The sequence below is a fragment of the Passer domesticus genome, chromosome 3, assembly GCF_036417665.1.
Source record: "Passer domesticus isolate bPasDom1 chromosome 3, bPasDom1.hap1, whole genome shotgun sequence".
In the NCBI taxonomy this organism is placed as follows: domain Eukaryota; kingdom Metazoa; phylum Chordata; class Aves; order Passeriformes; family Passeridae; genus Passer; species Passer domesticus.
In genome coordinates, this window is record NC_087476.1 from 71,522,463 (window position 1) to 71,547,271 (window position 24,809).

Sequence of the window (24,809 nt, forward strand, 5' to 3'; positions counted from 1 at the left end):
ATCTGAATTTGAAAAAACCCATGACAGCTACAGCATAAAGAGAGAACACCCTGCAGGTTTCACAGCACTGTGACCTCTAGAAAATGAGCACCAACGAGGGACACGGGGGTGGCCTCCACCCCGAGCAGCCCCAAATGCTCCCAGAACAAACAACACACTCAGCACTGCCAGAAAGTGTAGGAAAAATGCACTTATCTGAATGCCTGATTGAAGCTCCTCTACACTAACACCCTAACCATGCCAAGGCAGGTCTTCCAGAAGCACAGCACAGGCAACCAAGCAATAGCAAGAGTCATTTCTGCTGCGCAGCTCTCAAGCTCAAGGGGAGGAGGAAGACAAAGATTTATCTAAATCTTTAGATTTACCTAAAGAAATGAAAAACTAGGAAGAAACAAGCTGAAGACCTAAACAGGCATTCCCTTGTCTCTTAAACAATGATGGAGGGTTGTGGTTGCCCTTAAAACATCTTCCCTCATCCCAGAAATAAATGCATTAACATTAACATGAACCTGGAAGACACCATGTTCTCTAACAGCTCAAGCAGCATGCATTTCGCCTATGTTTCTGCAAGGTGGAAAAACAAATGTATCCTTATTCCTGAGCTGCTTGCAATAAGGTATTTGTCCATGGCTTTGTAGGGGGATAAGCTTGAGTCACTTCCTAGCTTGTTGCCACAACTGAAAACACAGTGCATCCCTTTTTCCTCCCTGTATGGACCCTGCTTTACTTATAATTCAGTTTCAATGATTACCTTAAACTACAGGAGCTTTCAAAAAGCTCTGTAGAGCAGGAAAGCAACAATGTCAAACCTGTGATGCTTGTCTTTCCTTAGGCTGTGAAGTTGGCAGTCTCAGACAGCAGAAAATAGTTGAGAGCACGTAGAGGAGTTTTAAGTGCTAACACATCTCCCTCCCACCAAAAGGCCTTCTCTCAAGACAAGATGACTCTGAAAGAGCTGGAGTCAGAAAATCTCTGGAGCTAAGATCTTGACTATGGCTGAAGCTGGAGAGAAGATTCTAACACCAAAGCAGTAGTTACACATGATAATGTATTTATTGGAAATTTAACTTCTCCCTGGGGAGTCTAGCCACACATACCCCTCCTCCACCTGCTCTCCCTCTCCTCTACTCACCTTTTCCATGTCCAGGGCATTTCATAGCTATTCCCATCACACTAGGTCTATCCTTCCCCTGAAGCAATTCCAAATGAGCAAGACCTGTGTTGGCACCACACACAACACTGCCACTATCTCTGATTCAAAACAGGTCTACTCTTAGCAGAGGACTCGCTCTATACTCAGAATCACTCCTCAAATTACAGGATCAGTAGTTTTCTCTCTAGCATCACAGCTGAAATGTCCACACCCTCCCCATGCCCCAGGTTCACTTCTCCCACTCCCTGATAATACACCACCATTTATGCCCCACATCACAGCTCTGCACATTCAGCATTTCCATTCCCTGCTAGTAATATTTGGCAATAAAATCCCTTTAAAGAAGGCTAATTACATATTTCACTTGAACAGAAATTGATACTAGGCCAATCTGTAAGCTATTTAACAAGCTCTCAAACTTCACGTCAGGGAAGCCTTTGCTCTCCACCAGGAGCAGCAACATAGCTCTAAAAGCAAAGGTGGAAAACTTTGCCACTGCAAGGTGAGGAAGGAAGGCCACAGATTTGATTCTCCTTGCAGCACTACACTTTCTCCATGCAAGTCTTATCTTGAAGATACACTGCCTGTGTTTCACAAAAGGAAAACTAAGGGAGCCACTTCAGCTTCCATGAAAATAATGAAAAGTAGTCACAAAAAAAATTTTAAAAACCCACACACACCAGTTGATAGTTGTATCAGAAATAGAACAAAGAGCAGTATGACAGAAAACAGGTCAAGGACTCAAAACTCAAAAGCTAGGAGTTGGTAAAATTCAGGATGCCTGGTTGCATGCATGCATGAAGCATGTCTGTCATTTTCTGAGAGCAACAGTATCTAGTTTCCAAATGGATGGAAGAACTCAAGTTAAAGTCTCTCAAGCACCTCAGCATCCAGTCCCATACCAGAACAAATGTTTTCTGCCTGTTTATGTCAGAATTACCACACAAAACAGAATCCACAGAATCTGTGGATTCTCCTTATCACTTTTTCTCTGTGCCCACAACACCTGGTGAAATAACATTTCAGACAGACCACTTATCTGAGGGGAATTAATGCAACATTCTGCATACCACCCTCTGTGCTAATGAGGTGTGCTAACCCTGCTTGATAACCAGGGTGGAACTGAAAAGGGTAAAAGGAGCAAGTGATGGACAACAGAAAACTAGTCCTGTTTTAAGGATGAAAGACCAGTGCCCAGGAAAACTACACTTTCTGTGTGAGACTCAACACAAGTCATCATTTTTCCCTGTGGCCAACAACTATATGGCATCACATGGAGATGTCACACCTGATACACTGAAACACTGCTGTCAGACTGGCTGACTGCCTAGAGAATCCCAGCTGGAATCTGCGGTAACCAGGCACACCGAGTACACAGCTGTTGGGAAGTCTCCAACTGTGAGCTCAACCCACAGGCACTTAAAAAAGGAAGAGTTATGAGTGTTACACATGTAAAGCACACACATTAATAATGTCTATTTGACAGAGACTAAACCCATAAATATCTACTACATCCTCAGATTTTAACACACCTAAAACTTTTCCCTGTTAGGGGATGCCACGCTAAAAAGAATTACTTGTGGCAGTAAGAGACTCTTCTCCTACACACAGGCAGGCCTTTAAGAGGCCAACAGAACCACTCTTGCAGAAATGTCACACATCTACCCCATAGACACTAGATTTTCATCTTGGGGACATCTTTGGGGGCAAGAAAACAGAGTCACGGCACAACTGCAAAGCATCACACAGTAATTTGGAGAGGCAAACCACAAGTCTGACTGCTGCCCAATTCCTAAAAGCCGAGAGCATAAAAGTGGGAGGAAAGGAGCTGTCTTTTTCCACACTGATTATCTGAAGTAACCATGCAGATTTCACTGAAATGCTTTCAGTCTCTTCCAACGTAAGACAGACCTAGAAGGAAGAATTTACCCTAGAACCTCAAGATTATCAAAGTATGACTACGTGAACACAGACTACCACAACAGGGAACAATAAGAAACCCAACATGTGTTAATGGATGCTCTAATTATTAATGTGCATACACGCAAAACTTATCAGAAGTGCCAAGGCATTTCAAAGATAGATATTTGCCAGCAGTTTTATCACCACCACATTGTCTAGCTGAATTTGATTGAACTCAGTGGACACCAACTTAATCCCACAGGACAGTATCATTCACTTCTGCAATATCCACTGACCTTGTTTCTGTGAGCCCTGTTGTAGTGTCATGACTAAATGTGGCAAGCAGCAAATCTCACTCTGTCAGCAGCCAGTGCCTGTCCTTTCTCCTTTTGAAGCTTCCACTCATTTCTGCATTTTTTTTCAGTCATGCTGCTTCAAAACAGCTGATCCAGATGGTGGGTATTTGGATTTCAACCTTGCCACATGGTGATGTGGCTCAAGAAAATAAAAACTGTTGCTACCTGCTGCTGACCTACTTTAATTTGTTTCCTGCCATATGACAGAATAAACAATAGAGTTCATTGAACTTGTTTTCACACCTAGCCACTGCTATGTAGAAAATATAAAATAAAACTAATAGAGGAAGAAGGAAAGAGGGAAAAAAAGGAGCATGAACCAGTGGGGAGTAGGGAGGAGCAATTCTCACCTCTATCATAGTCATCTTCCTCTATTGCTTTTTCCTGAAGCCTCTGAAGCCGTAAGATCAAGGATTTTAACTATGCAAAGAAAAAAAGTTAGTTAAGAAGAAGCTGCATTTAAAAATATATAACTATAAACTTCTATGCAATATAAATTTAATGGATTACTACATCACTACAATGGCCAAATTATGATGGTTAATCCCAGTATTTATTAAGTAGACAGACCTATTTGGAAGTCAGCTGAACTGCAGCTACTTGAGCCAAGCATGGCTTTAGTCCAAACACACACAGAGAATAACAAATTATATTTCATGAAAAGCAAAGGTGATTGTGCGATTATAGGATATTTTTCACCCTTTGAATAAATGAAAGTATGATTATTAGAGAATTCTGTCAGCACTATATCAACTTCTGATCACATTGTACTCAACAGTCTGTTCCCAAGCTCCTTCTGACGATTTTGTACCTGAGTTTTGCAGAGAACAAATATAAAATTTCCATATGCAAACCACATTTTATTCTGTAAACAGAAATGCAGTATGAGTACTTTGGAACAGGTATGTTGATGTTTTGGGTCAGAAAAGAATGTTAATTTGCAGCCAAAAAAAGTTTCCTTAAAACACAATTTAGGCTCATCTACATAACATCAATATTTGCATTTTCACAATGCAAATGCTAGATGAGGAAAAAAAGCAGAACACCAAGAATACCCAAACCACATACAAAGTACTCTCTCACATTCCAAAAGAAACTTACCACAAAGTTTTATTTCAAAAGGTAATGATTCTCTTTGTTAAATTTAGTAAAATTTTGTAAGGCCTTTACAAGTTTTTACTGTTAAAAGAAATTGGTTAGAAGGTAGGTTTAGTCCTCTCCTCACTGCCATGACAGCCACAGCCTAACACAGCTGCATTTACAAGACTGGAATATGGTTCTTATTAAATTTATGCATGAACTGTACCAAACAAGCCACTATCAGCCCTGAAAAAGGTGAGCCTGGAGAAAGAAGCAGTGTATATTCTCAAAGTCCAAAGCCTGAAAGTGCTTGGAAGAGCACTAAAATCCATACGTTAGACATCCTTAAGAAATCTTAAAAAAATATTTCCCTCGTCCCTCAAGCTCTTTCATATTTAATCCTCATATTTAAACTCTAAGTTGCATACAGAAAAACAGGTACAGCCAGTCAACAAGTTAATAGAAGCACTCAGTTATTATGACTACACATCAGCACACAAATTAGACAATCAACACACAAGCCTTTAAATTCAGGATTTCCCTCTAAATATGGTATGTGAAAGTAGAAAGTAAGAAAAGAACTAAAAAAATAAAGTCAGGAAAGTATCCAAAAATGTTTGATTAATAATAGGCTATAGGATGCTCCAGAAGAAAAACAAACACAAAACACTGTATACATTCCTATTTCTTCTGTGCTTTACTTTATTTTGGTTTTCATTTCCTGGAACTCCAATCTTTTTTCTCTGAGGCTAGTGAGGAATGCAAATGGTATTGAAGGGAAGAGCTCTGAACCCCCAGCATAAATTATTTTCTGTGTTTTATGCCTGACTTTTTATAAAGTTTTAAAGAGGCTTGCAGTAGGAATGATTCAAGTGACACTTTTTTCATATACATGATGTACAGTAACCACCTATGCTGAGAGTTCAGCTTTGCTGCTGCTGGCAGTGTTTATTCCATCATGTCCTACAGTGGCAGGTCATTTAAAGCCTGCCTGGGTACCAGAGCCCAGGCACGCCCACGGCAAACTGACTGATGCTGCTCTGTAAAGTGCTGGCAGGCTGGGAGACACTTGGAGCTCAGCAAATCAATGACCTGCCTGTGCTTCAGCATGGCAAGTCCTAGATGTGCACCAGATGAAGATCACTTTTTAAGTACGGAGAAAGCATAATTGTAACAACTTTGGTTTTGTCTCCTTTTCTTGACTACCTTTGCCTTTGTTCCTTTCTGAGGAAACTTTGAGACTCTACTCATTATCATTACAACAGGAAGGTGCTTCAAATTCAACATACACCACTGGCTAACCAAGGGCAAAGACATCTAAGGGCACAAATCCCCAGTTCTCCATTCAATGTATTAATGAATACAGAAATTAAAGATAGCAATGTTTCTTTTGTGCCTATCAAATAAGCAATACCAAAAAGAAAGAAAAATAATTTCCTATTTTGATTGCGTTATGCATTCCCAAATTTGCAGTGAATTAATTTCCCAAACCATCTCAGACAATGGGCACATTGCAATTCCAGGCATGAAAACAAAGAAACTGTTCCATGTAAATGTGTGTGAAGTCTGTAAATAAGAGAACCTAGTTTGAGTTCTACACATATTATCTATGAAAATAAAGTATTACAGAGCACTGCAAGCCCAGGTCAGATGCCATGGTAAGCAAAGAAAGAATAAACCTTTCTCAGCCTTCTGTTTTACCCAGACAGGAGGTCTGTGCAAAGTCTCCCCAGAGCAGGTTGTTTCATTAGGCCTAAAGGCCATACAGCACATCTCACCAGGTATGTGTTTGAGCTGAGAAGTTACAAAGAGCTGAGCTTCTGAAAGGCAACGAAGAAACGCGGCCACTAGTGAGACAATTAAAATTAAATTTAAAAAAAAAACCAACAACCTAACAAAACAAAAAACAACCCAGACACCTAAAAAAAAACCCCCCAAAAAAAATCCCAAAAAAAACCCCAAAATTCCATTACCATTTGTTCAGTACACCTTGAACAAATTAGTGCAATCCATTGTGTCCATATTAATTTCTAGATTAATGTTTCCTGTGTGCACAATAAAGCCAATACTTGGCTCCTTTGATAGGGTAAGCTCAGAATGCCCACCCTACCACCATAAAAATATAACACAGATGATCCTTCCTAAAGCTTCCCCACCCCTCTCCTATAAAAGCACAGAGAGCACAGTGAAATGACACTGCCTGTGTACACTGTAGGTACAAATGCAGGAACATACATATATGCAAAAAGACTCCTGACTCACCAGCCCCACTACTCCTCTAGGGTGGAAGGGGAAAAGAAAAAAAGGTTCAGTTCCCAGCTGGAGACAGAAAGGGACTTGATTCCCCTTTGTCTTCACATGGGGAGAGCACGTATTAGATTACACACTACTTTCACAAAGTTGCCCAATTCTTAGAAGTCTTTGGCTCAACTTCAACATTTCCAATTAAAAAGTTCAGTGTTGCTAAATCATGACACTTCAACAAAAGAGTTCTTACCACCTCCTAATTTTATACTACGTATGACCCAAACTGCAGACAAAACAGCCACCTGTGAAAAGAAGTGGTACTTACTGAAGTCAGAAACTGATGTGTGATGTTGGAAATGAGAGGATTAAAGTTTCAGTAGAACATAGAATAGGGTACTGCAAAAATATCACCTATTTTTCAAGAACCAAACAAATCCTGTTATCTCATTTTTGTCATGCAGAGGTCTACTGTAAAACTCTGAACAAAGACCACAAAAGCCAGTAGTATCTAAACTCCTATGAAAACTTTGATTTTGGCATTACAAATAAAATGTTTTGAGGAAAAGGTATCAAAAACAAAGTGAGATTACTGACCTTTAAAGTACTGCGGTTGCCGAGCAAGCAATCCTGTAGCACTGGTTCATATTTTTTCATCAAAGTATCCCAGTTATGGTCACTGACAGTAAAGCTACTTTCGTAGCCTGAGGTGACAGAAGAGCCAGCAGATGCTGCATCCGAGGAATCTGTAGAATATGAAAATGTTGCATCTATATCCAAGAGAGAGACAGTCTCACAATCCTGTAATTTATCATTTACTGGGCTCTCATGTTCATGCTGCCAATCTTCACTGGATCTGGAGGAGCAACACAAATCTCCCAAGTGCTCATGAGTTTGTGCCATCTCTTCTGGCTTCTGCAGATTGCCTGTGGTTTTGGGATGCAGAGCAATCTCATCTTCCTCAATAGATTTGCCTTCCACATCATTTACTCCAGAGGCCGAGTTCAGAGAGAGCTGTATGAAACTGAAACTTGATCTAAAGCTATCCTGTGCACCAGCAGAATGAGAAATACTACCTCTGTTTCGATATTCACAGTTGTTATTCACTTCTGTCTGATCCAAAGCACACATGTTTGGGGGCTTGCTCACTTTGCTGCTGCGGCAGCACACAGCAGAAGCATCTCCTTTGCCTGTTGTGGCAGCAGGGCAGACCCCTGTCCCTATGCTTTCTGACTGTGGACCATTACAATAAGAAAGATTTTCACAGCATCCTGGAGCATTTCCAGTAGCGGCCAAGGCTGTCACCCCATGAGCAGGAGCTACAGCACTACAGCGCAGGAATTCCAAGTCATTTTGGCACTGTCTGTGCAGAGCACAGCCCTCGGTGCCTCCACAGTGCTGCTGGAGCTCTGCTGGGCTGCACCCCGCACAGGAACCCGGGGACTGGAACTCCATCTGTCGCTGAGCTTCTGGCCTCATGTATCCAGGTCTTCTTGCCAGCTTCTTTTTACGAAGAGAGCCCACCGGCATCAATTGCTGGTGATCACCTGGGAGGGGAGAAAAAGTCAGTAAGTGTTTCTGCAGTTTTCCAGGCTTAACATACTGTAGTGTCTGAAAATAGCTGTTTCTGAAATTTCAAGCAGTGTATTGTTTTCCACTTCAACAAGACACAGACACTGACCATACTGCAGATAGAGAACACTGTGTGTATTCATTCGCCTTCTAAAGAGTTCCCACTTGTTTTTAAGCGAGCTCACTAACAAGCTCCTCCATCCGGACACAAACCTGGGTACAATGTATCGCATCATCCTCCCTATTCACAATATCACTCTGCTCTTCCATTCTCAACTTGCTTAACAGCACGCTGAAGCAGAAACTTGGTTTAAGTTTCTCTGAGGCAAACTGATTTCAGACTTACAAGCACATCTAAGATAGGACTGAATCTGCACCCGAAATGTGAGAACCACGATCACAAAGAGGTTTTGTTCAGTTTCTTGTGTTCATACCCATGTTTTAACACCATGAGTAGCAAATGGCTCAGGCTCTGCTGCCATAACAGATACAACTGTAACACCCTGTGGTTGCAGATGTTGGTCTAATGAGATACTACACAAGTTGTCATTTAGATTTATGATACTACCTATTGTCCAAAATGTAAAGTTGAAGGAAAAGCTTTGCATGAAGAATCACCAATCCTAGAAAATTATTATTTTTTAGCATTACTAAAGTATTAATGTCATTAAGAAGGAGCCTCTGCTCAGTAACTTGATTTCCTTACACATACCTCACTTACACAGATGAAAAGATAAATTTGTTATTTGCTGAGATAGGAAAACAAACAAAAAACCCCACCCAAACAAGATAAAAATTCCACAGTAAACAGTAAAATTGGGAGATGAGAATTTAATGTCTGTGTTTTCTGTATATTTTTATATATGCATTATTGATAAAAGATTACATGATGACTACTTTCTCTCATGTGTTTACTGCTGGTTAAATGGTATTCCATTTTTCTGTCCTGCACAATGGGAATCAATGGGAATACAAGGCCTGCACTATCATCCATTTTGTAACACAAAAAGATATTGACTGCACATTTTTGCCAGAATCACTCTTCAAGGGGATCTGATGTCTAGCTGAATTATGCCTCTATTAGCTGCCCTCTACTCACAGAAACAGAACCAACTGGGTGTTGGATATATTCATATCACCCACACAGAGCCCTTACAAAAACACAAGTTTCTGATATTTTTTCTTTACATTTAACATTCCTCTCTAATCACAAGCCTTTGTCAGTTTTTACATTGATGGATATGCACATAATCTAAATTCTTCAGCAGCTCCTAACACAGGCCTCACACACACCTCACTATGATGACATCTTATACAAGAATTTAAGCATTTGAACCGAAACTTCCCAGGAGAATTTTCCCAACATTCATTACATTCTCTCCAAATAACCTCCAACAAAAGCAATTTATACATTTTCCGTATACTAGAATAGTGGCACATCTCACCATGGGACTGCAGTTAAGCCCCTGTATTCTGCCTCCTATCACCATAAATTAGAATATCCCAGCAGTCTCTTATATTCTCTTTTGTCTGAGGAAAAAAAGCATCACAGAAATCAGAAGTAAAAAAGGTCATGGAGTCCATCAGCCTGTCTACTATAAAAAGACAGCGAAATGCTGTTCTGGGAGTAATTTAATAGAAGTCTTAACAAACAGGAATCACTCTCAGAGCAAGGGAACGAAAACTGAACAGAATGTTCTTTAAAATTTAATTCTTTTGGTTTATATACAAAACAATAGGCTAAATTTGACTTCAGCAGAAGAAATCAGTCATGCATAAGAGTCATTCTAAGGCTGCATATAGTCCATGGCCATTTAAAAAGGTCTCATCTGTAAAAACACAAAAGGTCCTCTGGTTTAATTAAAATCAGTTTAAAATTGATCTCACTAAGTCACTATGAATTTCTAAAGTAGACAGATAATTAGAGCTCTTTAAACACCAAATTTAAACTAAGCTAATGTAAATAAGGTTTAAATTGGCCAAAGCATTAGATATTCACACCAAGTGAACTGGATGCAATTCTAAAAATTATTGGAGCCAAAGGGGTCCAATTGCAGTGTCCTGAATGAGATCTCACACAGCCCACACATCTCTGTGCCCCTCACAAGGTTCACAGACAGCCTCTAGACAGGTTTGGCACTCTGCTCCTGCATGCACTCCAGGTCCCTCTCCTGGTGAGTCCATCCAGCAGCACAAAGCATTCACCTGGATACCGGAGCAGAGTTACACTGCCCCAGTGATACCCAGGATGAGAATCAGGCCAAGCCACGAGGCATCCAGAGGATGCTACAGGGAGAGAGCTGCAGTCCTTTGCCCGAACGTGGCTGCCCCTGAGAGCCAGGCAGAGCTGGGACTGACTTGAACATGGACACTCTCACCTTTCCCAAAGGATAAGGGGAAGCCCAATCTCCAGGTCCAGCTAGAGAGCACTCACAGAGCCCTCAGCCATCACAAAACCCCGCCAGGAGGGTTCTATTGCCTTGATGTACTGTCTGGGCACTGTTTACCCTTGTGCCATGCCCCTGTTCTCAAGACTAGAATAATTTCAGTTGTTTATTATTACATATCTGAGATACAGCTCTATAAACTTTCTCTGCATAACCTTCCAACCATAGCTTGCCTTGTCTGCCTGTCAGAGAAATTACACTGAACCAATTCAGCTGGCTTGTTACAAAATAAAAAGACAGGCCTTAAATTCTTCTCATCTCAGTTTGAAGAACATCAAATAACTGTTGGCAATTAACTACAAAATTATCCAAATGAAAACAACCAAAGGCAATTTTAAAGCCCTACCCTACAGGGTGTCATGCATTGTATGAGACACACATTTAGAAATCTACAAATGGAAGAGCCTTTCAATAGTAATATTAAAAGTCAAATTTTTAAAATATATATTTTACAATCTTAGAAGACAATGTAACATATATTTAATGGCAGATATGTGCAAATTACTTCAAATTCAAATTATGAAAGCTCAGAAATATTCTTAACAGCTCTTTTACCATAGCAATCTTTCCTGATGATCAACATTTCATGTACAATAGCAGTTCAGATCCAGAGCAGAGGGAAAAAGAAAATAGTCTCTTGCTGTAAAGCAACATCTTAGTTGCACCAAGTGAGGTGAAAGAGGGAGAGGTGAAGCCTAAGAGCATTTCCTGATGGAAAGAGCACATTCTCTTGTGTCCAACCTGACACCAAAGGACAGCAAAACAGTAATCTAATTTATTTTAGATCATCAGTCTTTGTTCTCAGCCACAAAAGTAGCAGCTCAGGACCAAATGTTCTAACAGCATCTGTGGATGAAAAGGTGTAAATATCTTCAATTTTTGTTATTCTGGTAGAATTGTACAGATCAGTACAGAAACTCTGAGGCGATCATCTTCTCACTCCTGCTATAAGCATGTGATGCAGAATGCTTGCAAGATCATACTCTCCCTGAAAATGAGAAATTATAGACGCAGTTTTAAAGCTAGCCCAACTATCTGAATACACCTATATTATACACAGTTCATTTTCATTAGAATAACAAATTCATCCTCAGAGCACTTGTGGGTGGTAACTGTGATGTGGAAGAAAAGGTATTTGGTCATATTCAAAGCCAGCTATCAAAGCACTGCTCACAGCAATTTCTGTAGTGTTGCTTCTCTTAAAGAAGCCCCAAACACCTGCATCAAACTATACACAAAGTAAGTGAGTTCCACAACATATTTATTATTTACAAACATACACGCATAAATGTTTAACCTATCAGAAACAAAAATGAACCACTCTTGGCGATAAATCTGACATGACATTAACCATTACTCTTCAGCTCCTATGTCGCAGAAATATGTAAAATGCTGCAAGTTCCTAATCAGTTACAGTTTGACTCATTTACTGAATTTCAAAGACGCCACTAAATATGCCAAATAAGATGGCACTGATCTCAATACAGCCTACATGGAAACAAACAAGTACCACCTCTTTGCACAAATAAGCTTTCAAAGAAAGTCACTTCCGAATAAAGGCTTTAGTAACTTCTAAAATGAAAAGCCTCACCTACTGAGTGTTAACTGTAACTGTGGTTTATCTAAAGTTTTATAAAGGGTATCTACACAGGGAAGCATTGCTGAGTTACATTGTACTGGATATAATGATACAAATTATTTCCTCAAAGAGGCTCCCTGTGATTTCTAAGGTAACAGACGCGGTACAGTTACTCAGCTGTTAGATTTCCAAAATGTCGTAAATAACATATCCTCTGAGGTCATTAAATGCATGTCAGTTTCCATTCTCCACTAAAAAGCACTTCAAAGAGTTGAGCATTATAAAAGCCAGAATGCTCTTCTTTAGCCAGGGTTTAAATAATTGTGTTGTTATTGACACACTCCCATAATGCATGTCATTGAGTTGTCACAATCAAGCCACTTACCTCCTAAATGCAACAACTCATTTTAAGCCATTTGATGAAATTACAACACCTCTCTCTAGAATTAGAATCACATCAGCTGATATTAATACACCCATCACATTTTTCAGACCTCAAGAAATAAAAAAGAAATTTAAAAAAAAAAAAAAAAAACAAAACAGTTTAAACCTGGTCTAGCCTTAACACTAAGAAAGAAAAAAAAGTCTACCAAAAAGTCAGTTGGTAAATAACAACACTTCCCATGTCAGTAACAATCATCCCTTCCTTAATTACATATTTGTTACTGGAACTCACTTTCCAAATTAATCTCTGGTTGATCAGCCTCAACCCAATCATTCTCCAAACCTCCTGACACAATTCACGGATGTATTTCACCCAACACACTGACAACTGCCTTGGCCAGCCAGAACTGCCAAACTCACACCACCAGCTGCCTAAGAGAACAGCTCCCAGGCTCCCCACTAACCCCACACCCAGCTCAGGGATCCATCCTGTCAGCCCATCTGATGAACAACAAAACCTCCCAAGGATGAACACAACCAGGTCTGGAAAAGTAAGCCAGCATCAGCACTGGGTACCTTCAGCATAGTGAATAAGAGAAGACACTTCCCCAAAAATAGCCAGCCCAATTTTTTTCCAAAACTGTGGGCAAATTTCTTTTTAACTCATAGTTAAGTTACTGAGAATAATTTACCCACTTTCCAAAGAGGCAGATGGACACACAAGTTGCAAGCCTACAGAAAATATTCACAGAGCTTATTGCAGGAGGTGGGGTGTGGGTGTAAGTTTTGTTGTTCTTCACAGGGAAAAATTCTTTTGTTCCCAGTTTCAATAAAAAGTCTCTAGAGGCAGTCCATGCAAATGTCTTACATGGAGAGAACTCTCTGATTCTTTTCAGTCGAGAACTGACAACAGCTTTAAATATTACACAGAAATAGGGGAGGAAGGATGTTGCATAGTAACTCTGTAGTTTCCTTAGGTCATAAATTAATTTGCAAACAACACTTAATGGGTTTGCAGTCATATCCCATAAAATCATTCCACCAAACACTCGTGAAACTATGAAATCAGTACACAGCAGTCCTTTTCAAAAACTGGTCTACTTAACACACCACACTTCTCTTTCATCACTCTGTCTACAGAGTGACAGTGTGGATTCCCACTACTTCTGCTCAGTCAGATCATCTACAGCAAGATTCTAATATAAAACGCATCAGGGGGGAGGGGAAGAAGGAATCTTTTAAAAAGTGAAGTGTGAGAGCACATTGACAGCAGTCAATTTCTAATTCAAGCACAGTTTGAATGCTCCAGCTTGGAGATTTGAATTTTTAATTTCACGAAGAGAGTGGGTTCCAAATTAAGCATCTGATGCACAGTCAGTCTGAAACCAGAATTGAGTTTACTGAAATAGAAAGTAATTTTCTCTTAACAGCTCAGTAGTGATCACATATAATGAAAATAAAACAACATGGCAGCTCCTATATTGCTAAGGGTGAGGAGTCAGAAGGCTTTTAGCTTTATAATTTAATATCAAAGTCCCAGGACAACTGCTCCTCCTTTGCCTGCTGAAGAAGTTCACCTTGTAGCCCCAGTCAGGCTGTCAGATGCATAGTCCATGCTGCCTAGGCAAGAAGAGACATGGAATGGAGCTCCAGACATCAGGAAAGCTGAGCATCAAATTCCCACAGAAAGCACAGCATCTCAGGATGCAGATTAAATACACAACACTGCAAAAGCCAGGCACGAACACAAACTGCAATTACAGCAATGCACAGGACATGAGGCCAACCTGCAGCTAGGAGAAAGGCAAAGAAGTGGTGCTGCTCCCTCTCCCTGCTCCCCTGAAAACAAAGTCTCTGGGCTTTACATGAAGCCCTGCAGCTCTTTAATCTCCAACAGAATTTCTGCACTTGGGTATTCTTTGCTCTTTGCAGCAGCATGTGTGTGAGCTGTACTTTTGCAGCTGACAATAAACTGCTGCTCCAAGTGGCAAGATGAAGATCCTCCAGTGGCCCCACGAGGCACAGCCTGCAGCACCACCCTGCTGTCCTCACGCCTGCACAAGCAGCTCCAGTGCAAGTCCTTGCCAAATGCCAGCAGATTGCTCAGCATCATCAGCCTGCAGGTGTTACTGAGGAGGAAACCTGGGAGGGCTGAACCTCTGCTCCAGCAAGAGAGTGCAGCTCCCTCAGAGACCTTCACTGGCAAGTGGGAAAGACACACATGATATCCCTTTTGAGATCTTCATTGAGAATATGGCTTGACCTTTACAACCCTTACCCAAAGCTGTAGACAGACAAAACAGAAGCTGGAAGTTTGTTTTACTGGGCCCCAGAACACAAAAGTGAAGACGCCAGCTATATCCTTTTCCTCTAGCATAGAGGAGAAAAGTAGGTTGTTCAGATGAAATTCTGAGATTATCTATAAACAGGCTATGGAAGAAATACTATAGCAGAGATTGCTGAAACAACAGCAGAACACTAACCACACTTCTAGCAGAAATCACAGCTCCCTCTAAATACAGTGGGTCAGTAATCACTAGAGCAAGTCAGATATCTTTTAAACAATTTTTTAGAAAATTAACATTCCAGGAAGGAATAGAGCTTCTCTCTAGAAAGTAATTGCACTGAACTACAGAATTTAGCAGATGTGGCAGCACAGAGGGACAACAGCTATCAACACAGAGGTCGAGAAGGCCTCAATATACAGCTGGAGAGCACTCAAAGGAGGCATCCACCAGCACTAAACGTCTAACTCCCCATAATCAATGTAGGAGTCCTGCCATTAGAGGCCAAACTTGCTATTTCCAACCCACATCACCAGGTATGGCAGAAACACAGAGATCTGCCTGCTCAGCTTCAGGTGGGAGCTGAGAGTAACCCCATGCACCTCACACAAGGACTGCAGACCAAAGAGTAAATGGGACCAAAGGCCATTCACACACCTTCAAAAGCCATGGCCACCAGAAGCAGACAAGGATCAAAGAATACAGTCAGTAAACCCTAGGCTGAGGGAGGACATCACAAATCTACTTTGTCATTCACTCATTTTTTTCTCCATCCTAATTCTGCTAATACCAACACTGCGCATGCTTTCCACCACTGACATCAAACCCTGCCTGCTTTTACACCCACTTTCACTGCATTTCAACCATCCAGTTACTTCTTCCAAACCAAGGGCTCATTTCTTTTCAAGTGAGAGTTGATCCAGAATATTTCCAATTGCTGCTCTGGAGCTTTGACAAAAACTCTGGACAGGCCACACTTCACAGCCTAGAATGATAACCATCCACAAAGCTCCTGAATAGTGTTCCAAGCCAAAGAGAGATACTCTCTTTCCCAATACCAATTTCTGCAATACAGACTCTCTGGTCCTTTTCCAATCTTTCCTTTTGGTCACGACACAAACATGCACAAGCCTCCCTCCAGTTCCCCTAACAGCATTTCTCTCACAACAGCAAACAAGCATGTCTCAACTTACCCCCAAAAATCCTCCTCATATGAGCTTCCAGGCCCTCCACCTCCTCAGCCCACTCCATTCCTTCCTAGGTGGAGAGCCTTCCTGCTTCACACTGCCTCCATCAGCAGGGCTCAAAATTTTCTGGGCTTCCCCAGGTGCATTTAAAAGAAGCAGAGCCCCACTTCAGCTGTGTTCATTGATTTCATTGCTTCCCTCCAATTGCTCAGCCTTTTGGCTGAGGGTTTCTTTTATGTCTTTCACAGCACACAGAGCTTGTATGACAACCTAAACCAAACCTCCCTCTAAAGGCACACTGACTCCATTCATCCCCTTAGAGATCATCCCAACGAAAACACTCTTGTGAGAGCTTCTTTCCCCTGACTGTAAATCACTGCTATTCATGCCTAGGAAATCAAGACAATTACCTGTCACAATTTACTCTGACATTCTCCCTGGGCTAACACACATTAGCCAATAACACAGGCTACTCTTACTAACACATGTCTATGCTGCTCAACAAAAGCACAGACTTCTGCCAGAAGTTTAACATGTGACATTTCTGTCACATGCTGTTTGTGATTCAATTAAGTGCCACTACCTAAGTACAAACACACAGTATCTGCCACCTTTCACTGAACCTCACCCACTACTTTTATGACCAAAGTAAATGAAAGCACAGCATTCATCCTCAAAGAAATTGTACCCCTATATGACATAGCTTGTTTCTTGGGTGCCAGGGACTTTGCAGGATATTGCACTGAAACAAAGTCTTCAGCAAAATACTTCAAGCTAAATAAATAAATAAATAAGTCAACACAAAAATCAAACCTCTCAAAAATATTTTCTGTATTAAAAGAAGAAGCCAGTGAACAGTTTTTCAGGTCAATATATTCCAGATCCATCTTAGCATTTTAAGTGGATAAAGAAGGTGCAGAGCATACCATATGGCGTTAAACACACACACCTGAACAGATCTGCTTCAGCAACAAAAAGCTTGGCAGAGAAAAACTTTGAGTGTCATTCAGATAGTTTTCCAGAATAAATAGAGATTGTTAACTCATTACTTCCAATTCTAAAGCAATATTATTTGCTTTAGAAAACCTGAATTCATAATCCAGGATATGTGTGAGGTAGCTCATATTTGCATATCCTTTCAGGTATATGGGATAGGTCCCTGTGTAATTAGGAATTTCTTCTGCTACTTTCAGGTTTACACACAATACTCCCGACAAGTATTATTATTAAGAAGTAGCAGGCAGAACTCCTGTAGCTTCCTTTCAAGGAAAGCAATGAATTTCAGAGACATTTGATCTCATGAGTTCTGAGGTACAGCAGTAATCTGATGCATTTGCTTTGTGGTTGAAGCAGACCATGTGAGAAACTACACAACTTTATCCCAGCCACAAAGCATGCCCAAGACAGAACAAAGGACTAACACGGGACTCCTGAAAGACAGCTAACTATTTTCACTATCAGAATACACCTAAAGCTTTGTACCTTTAGAACTCCTGTCTTCATGGAAAAGGTTGGAGATTTAAAAGAAGCACTCAGAATTTTATATTATCTAAGCTATCAAACCTTAAGAGTTGCAGGTCCCCTTGAGGCAGATCCTGCAATAATGCTATTCTGTCTGGTGAGTTTTTATTGGAAACCTCAGGTTAACTTACATTTTCCACCAGAAACATGAAGCAAATACAAACATCATATTTAGAGGACTCTGTCTATAACAACTTGCACCTGTCTACATTTTTGGACTCCAAATCTAAACAAATCTGAGATCTGAGACTGGAAAATAGATTTCTAAAATATCTGTGTCAAGCAAATCCACTAAGACAGTCTATAGACATAAATAGTTAATTGACAGGCTCCTTTAACTACTGAGTGAAACAGTGCTACCTTTTTATGTTGGAAACCTTTTGAATTTCCTCCTGATTAGGCAGAAAGGAAAACTCACAGTATTTTGAATGTACTTGCCATAGTTGCTCAACCTAGAAAGCATCCTCTCTCTCAGCCCTCTGTGGGCAGGAACCCCTCGCATGACTAGCCTTACAAAAACAAAGAGGTGACAACAAAACCATGAGAGATACTGAGAAGACTGAGATTTTCATTTCTGAGCAATAAAAGTGTCATAGTGCTTCACTGAACAAAAACATATGAAATGTCTTAAATTACCTTAAAGTCTGGGTCATAAGCAAGGACTGTAGCAGAGAAAGCCAGCAAGGCAGAACTAAGAACATCTTTAAGGTTAGAATGCCCTCTTTGGGTATGAAGACATATTTGCAGCAACAGTAAATTTCAGGAAGTACAGTGCTATCTTATGCTGTAGGAAGGAAAGCAGATCAAAGAATGCAAGTGTGCTACTCCAAGACTTCTAAGATGTTAGAAATTACTTGAATTACCCTCTTCTAGTAGCAATGCTCTGAAGAAGCCACATAACAATAGTGAGGATGACAGCAATCCATACACAGCAGTGCAGAGGGGCAGGACAAGAAAGAGATGGACATAATTAAAAATGGGAAACTGGATACAAAGAAAAACTTTTTCACCCTGTAGGCAGCTAAGAAGTGAAGAAGGCTACCCAGAGAGGCTGTATTATCTTTGGAGGTTTTCAAGGCCCAACAAGATAAAAGCTCCGAGCAACCTGACACAACCCCAGAGTCAGTCCTGCTTTCAGCAGGGAATTGGACCAGAAATCACCTGAGGTTCCCTTCCTTGAACCCAAACTATCCTAACATACTTCTAAGATTTAAATACATGTCTCAGGATTTGCACTATTTCACTATTAACTATACCCACAACAAAAGTTCAAGAGTTTAATCTGTGGAGATGCATCCAACCTTGCAAGAAAGCAACTTCTCCGATTTTTAACTCCACAAAGGAGTCACGGGAAGTCAGCAAACAATAGTTCCATCACATCCTGGAAGCTGAAAACAGCTCACTTTCTAGAAAGAAAATCAGAATAAAGTTCAATACTAGAAATAAATAAGTTCTCAAACAGCACTTAAGCATCCATCATTCACACAGAGAGAGAGAAATTACAAGCTTTGGTGATGGTCAGGGCCTTAAGCAAGACAGATACACTAAAGCAGAACACAGGAACTGCAATTGTTCCACAGCAGCAGGCCTTTAGCAGTTAGCTGGAGATTAAATGATGCTCGTGAGCATCACTTAAATGTCACTTTGATCTATCGCAGTTATTTCACAAAATCTTTATTACTGAGGCTTTTTATTGGCTGTACAAACATTGGCAAGCATTTCTCTTTGCTGTATTAAAAATTATTTTGATACTTATTCCCAGGCTGCTTGCCAACTGGAAGACAAGATGGAGCCATCTGTGAGACTACAACTCTCTGAAGACACTTGCCTTTCAAAAACATAATCCCTTAAATGGTGCCAAGGGCATTACACACAAAAAAACTAACACCACGTCTGAACAGCTGCAGCAAAACCTGCCTGTCTCACAAATTTCCCAGCAAAGGAAGGGGGAAGACCACTTCTGCCCAGGGAATACTGCCTCTACCCTATCCAGTCCATGAAGTCTGATTATGACATGAGCATGTGAAAAGTCACGCCTGAATACTCTGCCACACAGACGTATCAGCCAAAACTGTGCCAGAGATCTATACCTTATCTGTAACTGAATTAAGTAGCAAACACAGCTATTTCTAGATCTTCTCCTTCTTAGTTTGGTAGAAATTTGAGGGGGCTGGTCTCTTTCTTCTTCCACTTTTTAGCAATGTTGGTGCTCAAAATATGTACACAGGCTGCTACCCAGAATTCCTTATATCCTTAGCATTGTCTTCACCTGGTCTGCTTGATTTTGATTATTATTACTCCTGGTATTATTCCTTACTTGCCCCCTGCCTTGTAATCCTCCTTTTAAAAACTCCTCTCATATTTTATATCATAATTTCCAAGCCATTAGAGACCACCTTTAGCCAACTAACCCCTAAAACAATTACTCCTAAGAGACCGGCAGGAAAGACAGCAACCCCATGTACTTCTCATAGCTTGCACTGCAGAGTTATACTGGCCTCCCAGCATTAAAACCACAGCCAATTTAAACTTACCAGGGTCACACTTAATGCCCAGGCTTCCATCTCCCAACTGTGCTATGCCTAGGCAAAGCACACAAAGTTTCACTAGGGTATGGCAGCACACGGAGCAGTAACACAAGAAGTGCGTGTGCATCCAGATCCAGGAGAAAAGTCTGGGCTCTCACATCAAGAAATTCAGTGCCATGCCAAACTCAGCAGAAACACAGCAAAACAGCTGCTACACACCATGCTCACAACTCATAACAAAGATAAATTTAAAAATAATATGAAATTAACTCAGAAGGTAAATGACATGAATATACGCTGCCTACTTAACCAAAAGATGGAAAACCTTACTAACCTCACTCTAAAAGATAAACACAAGGCCTTGTACAAAAGGGCAAGCCAGTTGGTTTCACAAAGGGCAATCAGAAGCCTTATGGATTATTCTTCCCAAAACAGCAATGCTGGTTTTTACCTCTCAGTCCTTCCTCACAAAGGAAAAGACAGTAACAAATCTACTCCTGAAAATCTACATCATAGCTATACTCAAGGTGGGCTTAGCTAACATGAAATAGATTCTAACTTGACCCTGGAACAGATGATCCCATGGAAAATTCTGTCATTGGCAAAAGCTGGCACCATAGTAGGAAAATTCTCAATTAGCTAAAAGAACAAGTACCCTACTGCTAGTGTTCGCTGCATACAAAAAAAAAAAAAAAGAAGTTGAAGTTGATCTTTTCTTAGCTTACAGCAACTTGAGACCCCCTGGCAAAACTGGATTTTCCCCCAGTCTTCATTCTCACAGGAAGCAGACATCCAGTTGTGATGGACTGCTCAGAGGAAACCATAAACTGGAGCAGCTCTTCTCCCCCAGCCAAGTCTGTACAAGTGCCCAGCAGGCCACAAGTGTGGGAACACTACAGCAGCTCTCTCACCATGACCATGTCCAGGCTCTCCAGGGGAAAGGGAAACACAATACCTGTTGATTATTAACTACTTTGGGAGCAAAACCACACAGAGGATCAGCTGCTCTGGTTCTGCACCCCAGGCAACAGTAATCAGATCCTTCTTACACAAATTCTGTGAGGGTCTCCTCAAGATTTTCACTGCTCTCAAATTAAGCAAATTAAAATGTCCCGCTCTCCTAAACAAGGATTCTGGCAGGACAGTAGCAAAGTTTCAGCATGGTGCCCTGCTAAAACACTGCTGTCCCACTGCAGTGGCAGCACAGCCTGGGACCATCCAAGGCATCCAAGAGCACCCACCACTGCTGAAGGACAGTTATCAGCACCCTATGCACATTGCTCCCACCATAGACACGGAACCAAAAGATGTTAACAGCAAGGAAATGTTACTACAGCAATGCAAAATATCACCCAGCTCAGCAGCTGCATGTCACACCCTCCTGGGACTGGTGTGCCTATGGCTCCTCAGGAGCAGAGCTGGGAATGCAACACAGGCAGCCTGAGCTATTAATGCAAATATGACGGGTTAATGCACTACTCATTCAATGGGAAAAGCCAAGCCCCAGCAAACAGCTGTGCTGCCCATTCCCTTCCATCTCCACGATCTCCACGGACCATTAGCAACAGGAAGCACCTGAAACTTAGACCAGCACCATGAAATTCAATCTCATTCCTGCCTCAGTAACCATCTTTGTCCAAAATCCTAACGGAGAATGGAAAGCTCTTGTCCCCAAAGACATACTCTCTAACAAAGGGAGAAATTAAGTTTATATAATCAGCCTAGCTCTTGAAACAAAAAGTCAGATATTTTATGGAGCTGAGGCTACCTCAATTTGCCACCCTGAACAGGCTCAGGGATGTTCCTTTCTTTGAACCTCGTGGTGTTTCCTTGAAGTAGAACATTTATGTGTGGAGGAAGGAGAACAAGCAACCACAAGAATTAGATAGCCACAACATAAAGGAAAAACCTGTGGCTATAAGCATTTGGCCTTGCAAGTAATCTCCCCCAGCACCACTCCAAGTGCCTGCATATCTGCAGTAATGATAACCCGTAAGACTAAGCTGCTATGTCAGTGGGAAGAATGCTTACCACCATAACAGAAACAAAATACTTAAAGTATCCCACTAAAACAGCAAGAAAGCAGTTTACTATAATGAAAAAACTATTCTTCCCCTTCCCACGCTCTCTAGAGAGTTGATGGCTTCCCAAAAGCAAAACAAAAAGATGTTAAAAGTTGTTTCTTTTATTGCTTAAAGCATATTTTTCAGACCAATCTGATGATTTTCACCATCATGAGACTGGTGATTTAAACTCAAGTTGCTGTCAGATAAGCTGAACTAGGGACTGTGGTGCTCACCCCTTTAATCAATAAAGTTGTGAAGCCACTGACAGACTTCATTATCTACAGACACATTCAAAACATCACTACTATCTGACTCTAATTTTCCATTAGTATTATTATTATTCACCATTAAGCAAGGTCTTGAAAAGCTACACCAGTGCCACATCCCTCATCTTACACAGATCTGGAGACTTGCAAAACAATTCAGAAAATGGTATCAACTCCCAGTTCCTGCCTCTCTCACAGATACTAACCCTTTCATTTTATTTAGTTTTACACAAAGTCTCCCTACTAAGAGATATTCCTCTGGTCTCCTGTCCCACTGACCTCTCAGCCCAGCAAAGGAAAACTTTCAACAAGAGCACATTAAACCCCTCCAAACAACCAACTCTTCAGCCATTGCAGAGAACAGAGAAAGGTCACATATGCCACATCCATTCTGCTCTTAATTTCAAGGAGCCACTTTTCCCACACAGCTCTTTCCCAAAGAGATTTTATAATCTAAGAACATACAGAGTGTTTAACAAATTTTTATTCAACTATAGTTCTGACTTGGCTGCTCTTTCATTCAATCCATAAACACAGGTAGTGCATACAACTTCAAAGGAGCTAACTAAGCAGTACTAAGAAAACATATTTTCCATTTTCCATCCCTTATTCCGAGTACACAGCTGTTTATGTAGTAAATATTTAGTATTCAAGGTAAAGTCTAATTTAGTTGGGTTTTTTTTTACATTTATCATTGTTATGAATAAACAGAGTGAAAGAGGGCAAAAAGAGCAGAGTAAGAAGACAAATTACCCTGACACCGGTGTGGCACGACTGAGACCTATCCATAAGGCAGCAAGAGGGGAAGGGAGGATGTGGTGAGAAAAATCAGAAAGCACCATTGATCATACTCATTAGACAGCTGGGTCCCAATTAGAAATGTATCACACAGAGATAACAAGAGGTGTTCTGGAAGGAAGCTTGGCTGTGAGATGAAGGAGGGTCTGAAACACAGCAAGCAGTATTTTACAGTATGTACAAAGGGGAGGCAGAATCCAAATTCTTCAAGTCCCAAAGGAATCACACCGAACAAAGAAACCCTACTTGAGGAAAACACATGATCACACCCCTCTGCCTGCAGACTTCAGATCACTCATTAAGCCACTTCACATTCTCAGCATCAATAAATAGGGAAGTAACTCCATGTCAACAGCTAATTCAATTTCCATACAGAAAACTTATGTTTAGCAAACAAAGTACATCCATAGTGGATCCTGGCTTTCACAGCATCAGTAGCTTGTAGGCTTGATATTTCTCCCTGAAAGCATTTTTCAGGTGAGCTCTGAATGGAATCCACACCTATATGGTAAAGGAGAAGAAAAAAGGAAATTACATGGTGTGTTAAATAGTTAACACTACACAGAAATAAGGAAACACCTTCAAAAAAGGATACTACCACACTTAAAATAGGAACAGCAGCCTTTGTTCAGTGCCAGAGGGCCAAGTTTTTTCCTCATGTGACTGCTGGTTTACAAAGGCCGCATTCATTCCGAATACATAAGGGTTTTGCAGCAGTTTTCCTTCAAGAATATTGAATAGTATTACAACATACCCTAGGTTCAATCCTAATCTAAGTGACGCAGCATGAAAGGGCTGCTTTCTGGAAAGATACACAAGATGCTAAGGATGAACTTGGAAATCACTATGGCAACTCTGCAGGTCCCTTCCTGTTCACCTTGGAGGCCAATGCTCCAAAGGAATCATTAATATGCAATTTCCACAGGAATCATTAATATGCAATATGGCCAAAACCAGAAAAGGTCACAGCCTGTCTCTGCTCAATTAGAAAGAGGGGTTCACTCAAAGAAACACAAGGCTAAAATGGGAAAAGAAAATATCATAACTCCCGAGGAGCGCCCGTGGGGCGTCACACACGCGAGTAAATCACACTTGAAAGGTCAGCTGGTTCAGTCGCTGTCAAAGGCCCAAGCTAGGCGAGCAAAAAAAGCCTAACCAAGTGTGCCTAATTTGTGAACAAAGTCAGAATTAACCTCTAGGGTTTTCGCTTTTGTCACTACAAAACATTGTTTGCAGTGCTTTCTGTCCTCCTGTTCAGCACAATTAATTTATCCTGGTGCTAATAAATCCGCTTTTCTTACACAAACCCACTACAATTCCACCAGAAGCAGCTTAGGCCCAAAGTTTTGACTTCACTTTACTGATGAGAACAAAAGATGATTTATCTAAATTTAAAGAGGGAGGAAGCCAGTGGCAATACAATACTTGCCTCTGACTGTTT

The 24,809-nt window shown here is 40.9% G+C and overlaps 1 protein-coding gene across 14 annotated transcripts in view; it reads right to left on the reverse strand.

Moving 5' to 3' along the window:
- The window catches only part of DISC1 (DISC1 scaffold protein), a 193,679-nt gene that overhangs the window by 151,456 nt on the left and 17,414 nt on the right, over nucleotides 1–24,809 (reverse strand). For 12 of the 14 annotated variants that reach the window (XR_010358920.1, XR_010358919.1, XR_010358918.1 and 9 more), the window contains 2 exons: nucleotides 7,333–8,282; nucleotides 3,762–3,831 (listed from right to left, as the gene is read on the reverse strand). Coding sequence is in view for 11 of the 14 variants with exons in the window: in XM_064413843.1 (XP_064269913.1) it covers nucleotides 3,762–3,831; nucleotides 7,333–8,282 (1,020 nt within the window). In the remaining 3 variants the exon portion in view is untranslated. Of the gene's footprint in view, nucleotides 1–3,761; nucleotides 3,832–7,332; nucleotides 8,283–16,195; nucleotides 16,410–23,637; nucleotides 23,870–24,809 lie in introns of those variants that run through there. The other 2 variants (XM_064413847.1, XM_064413844.1) reach the window with 2 other exon arrangements.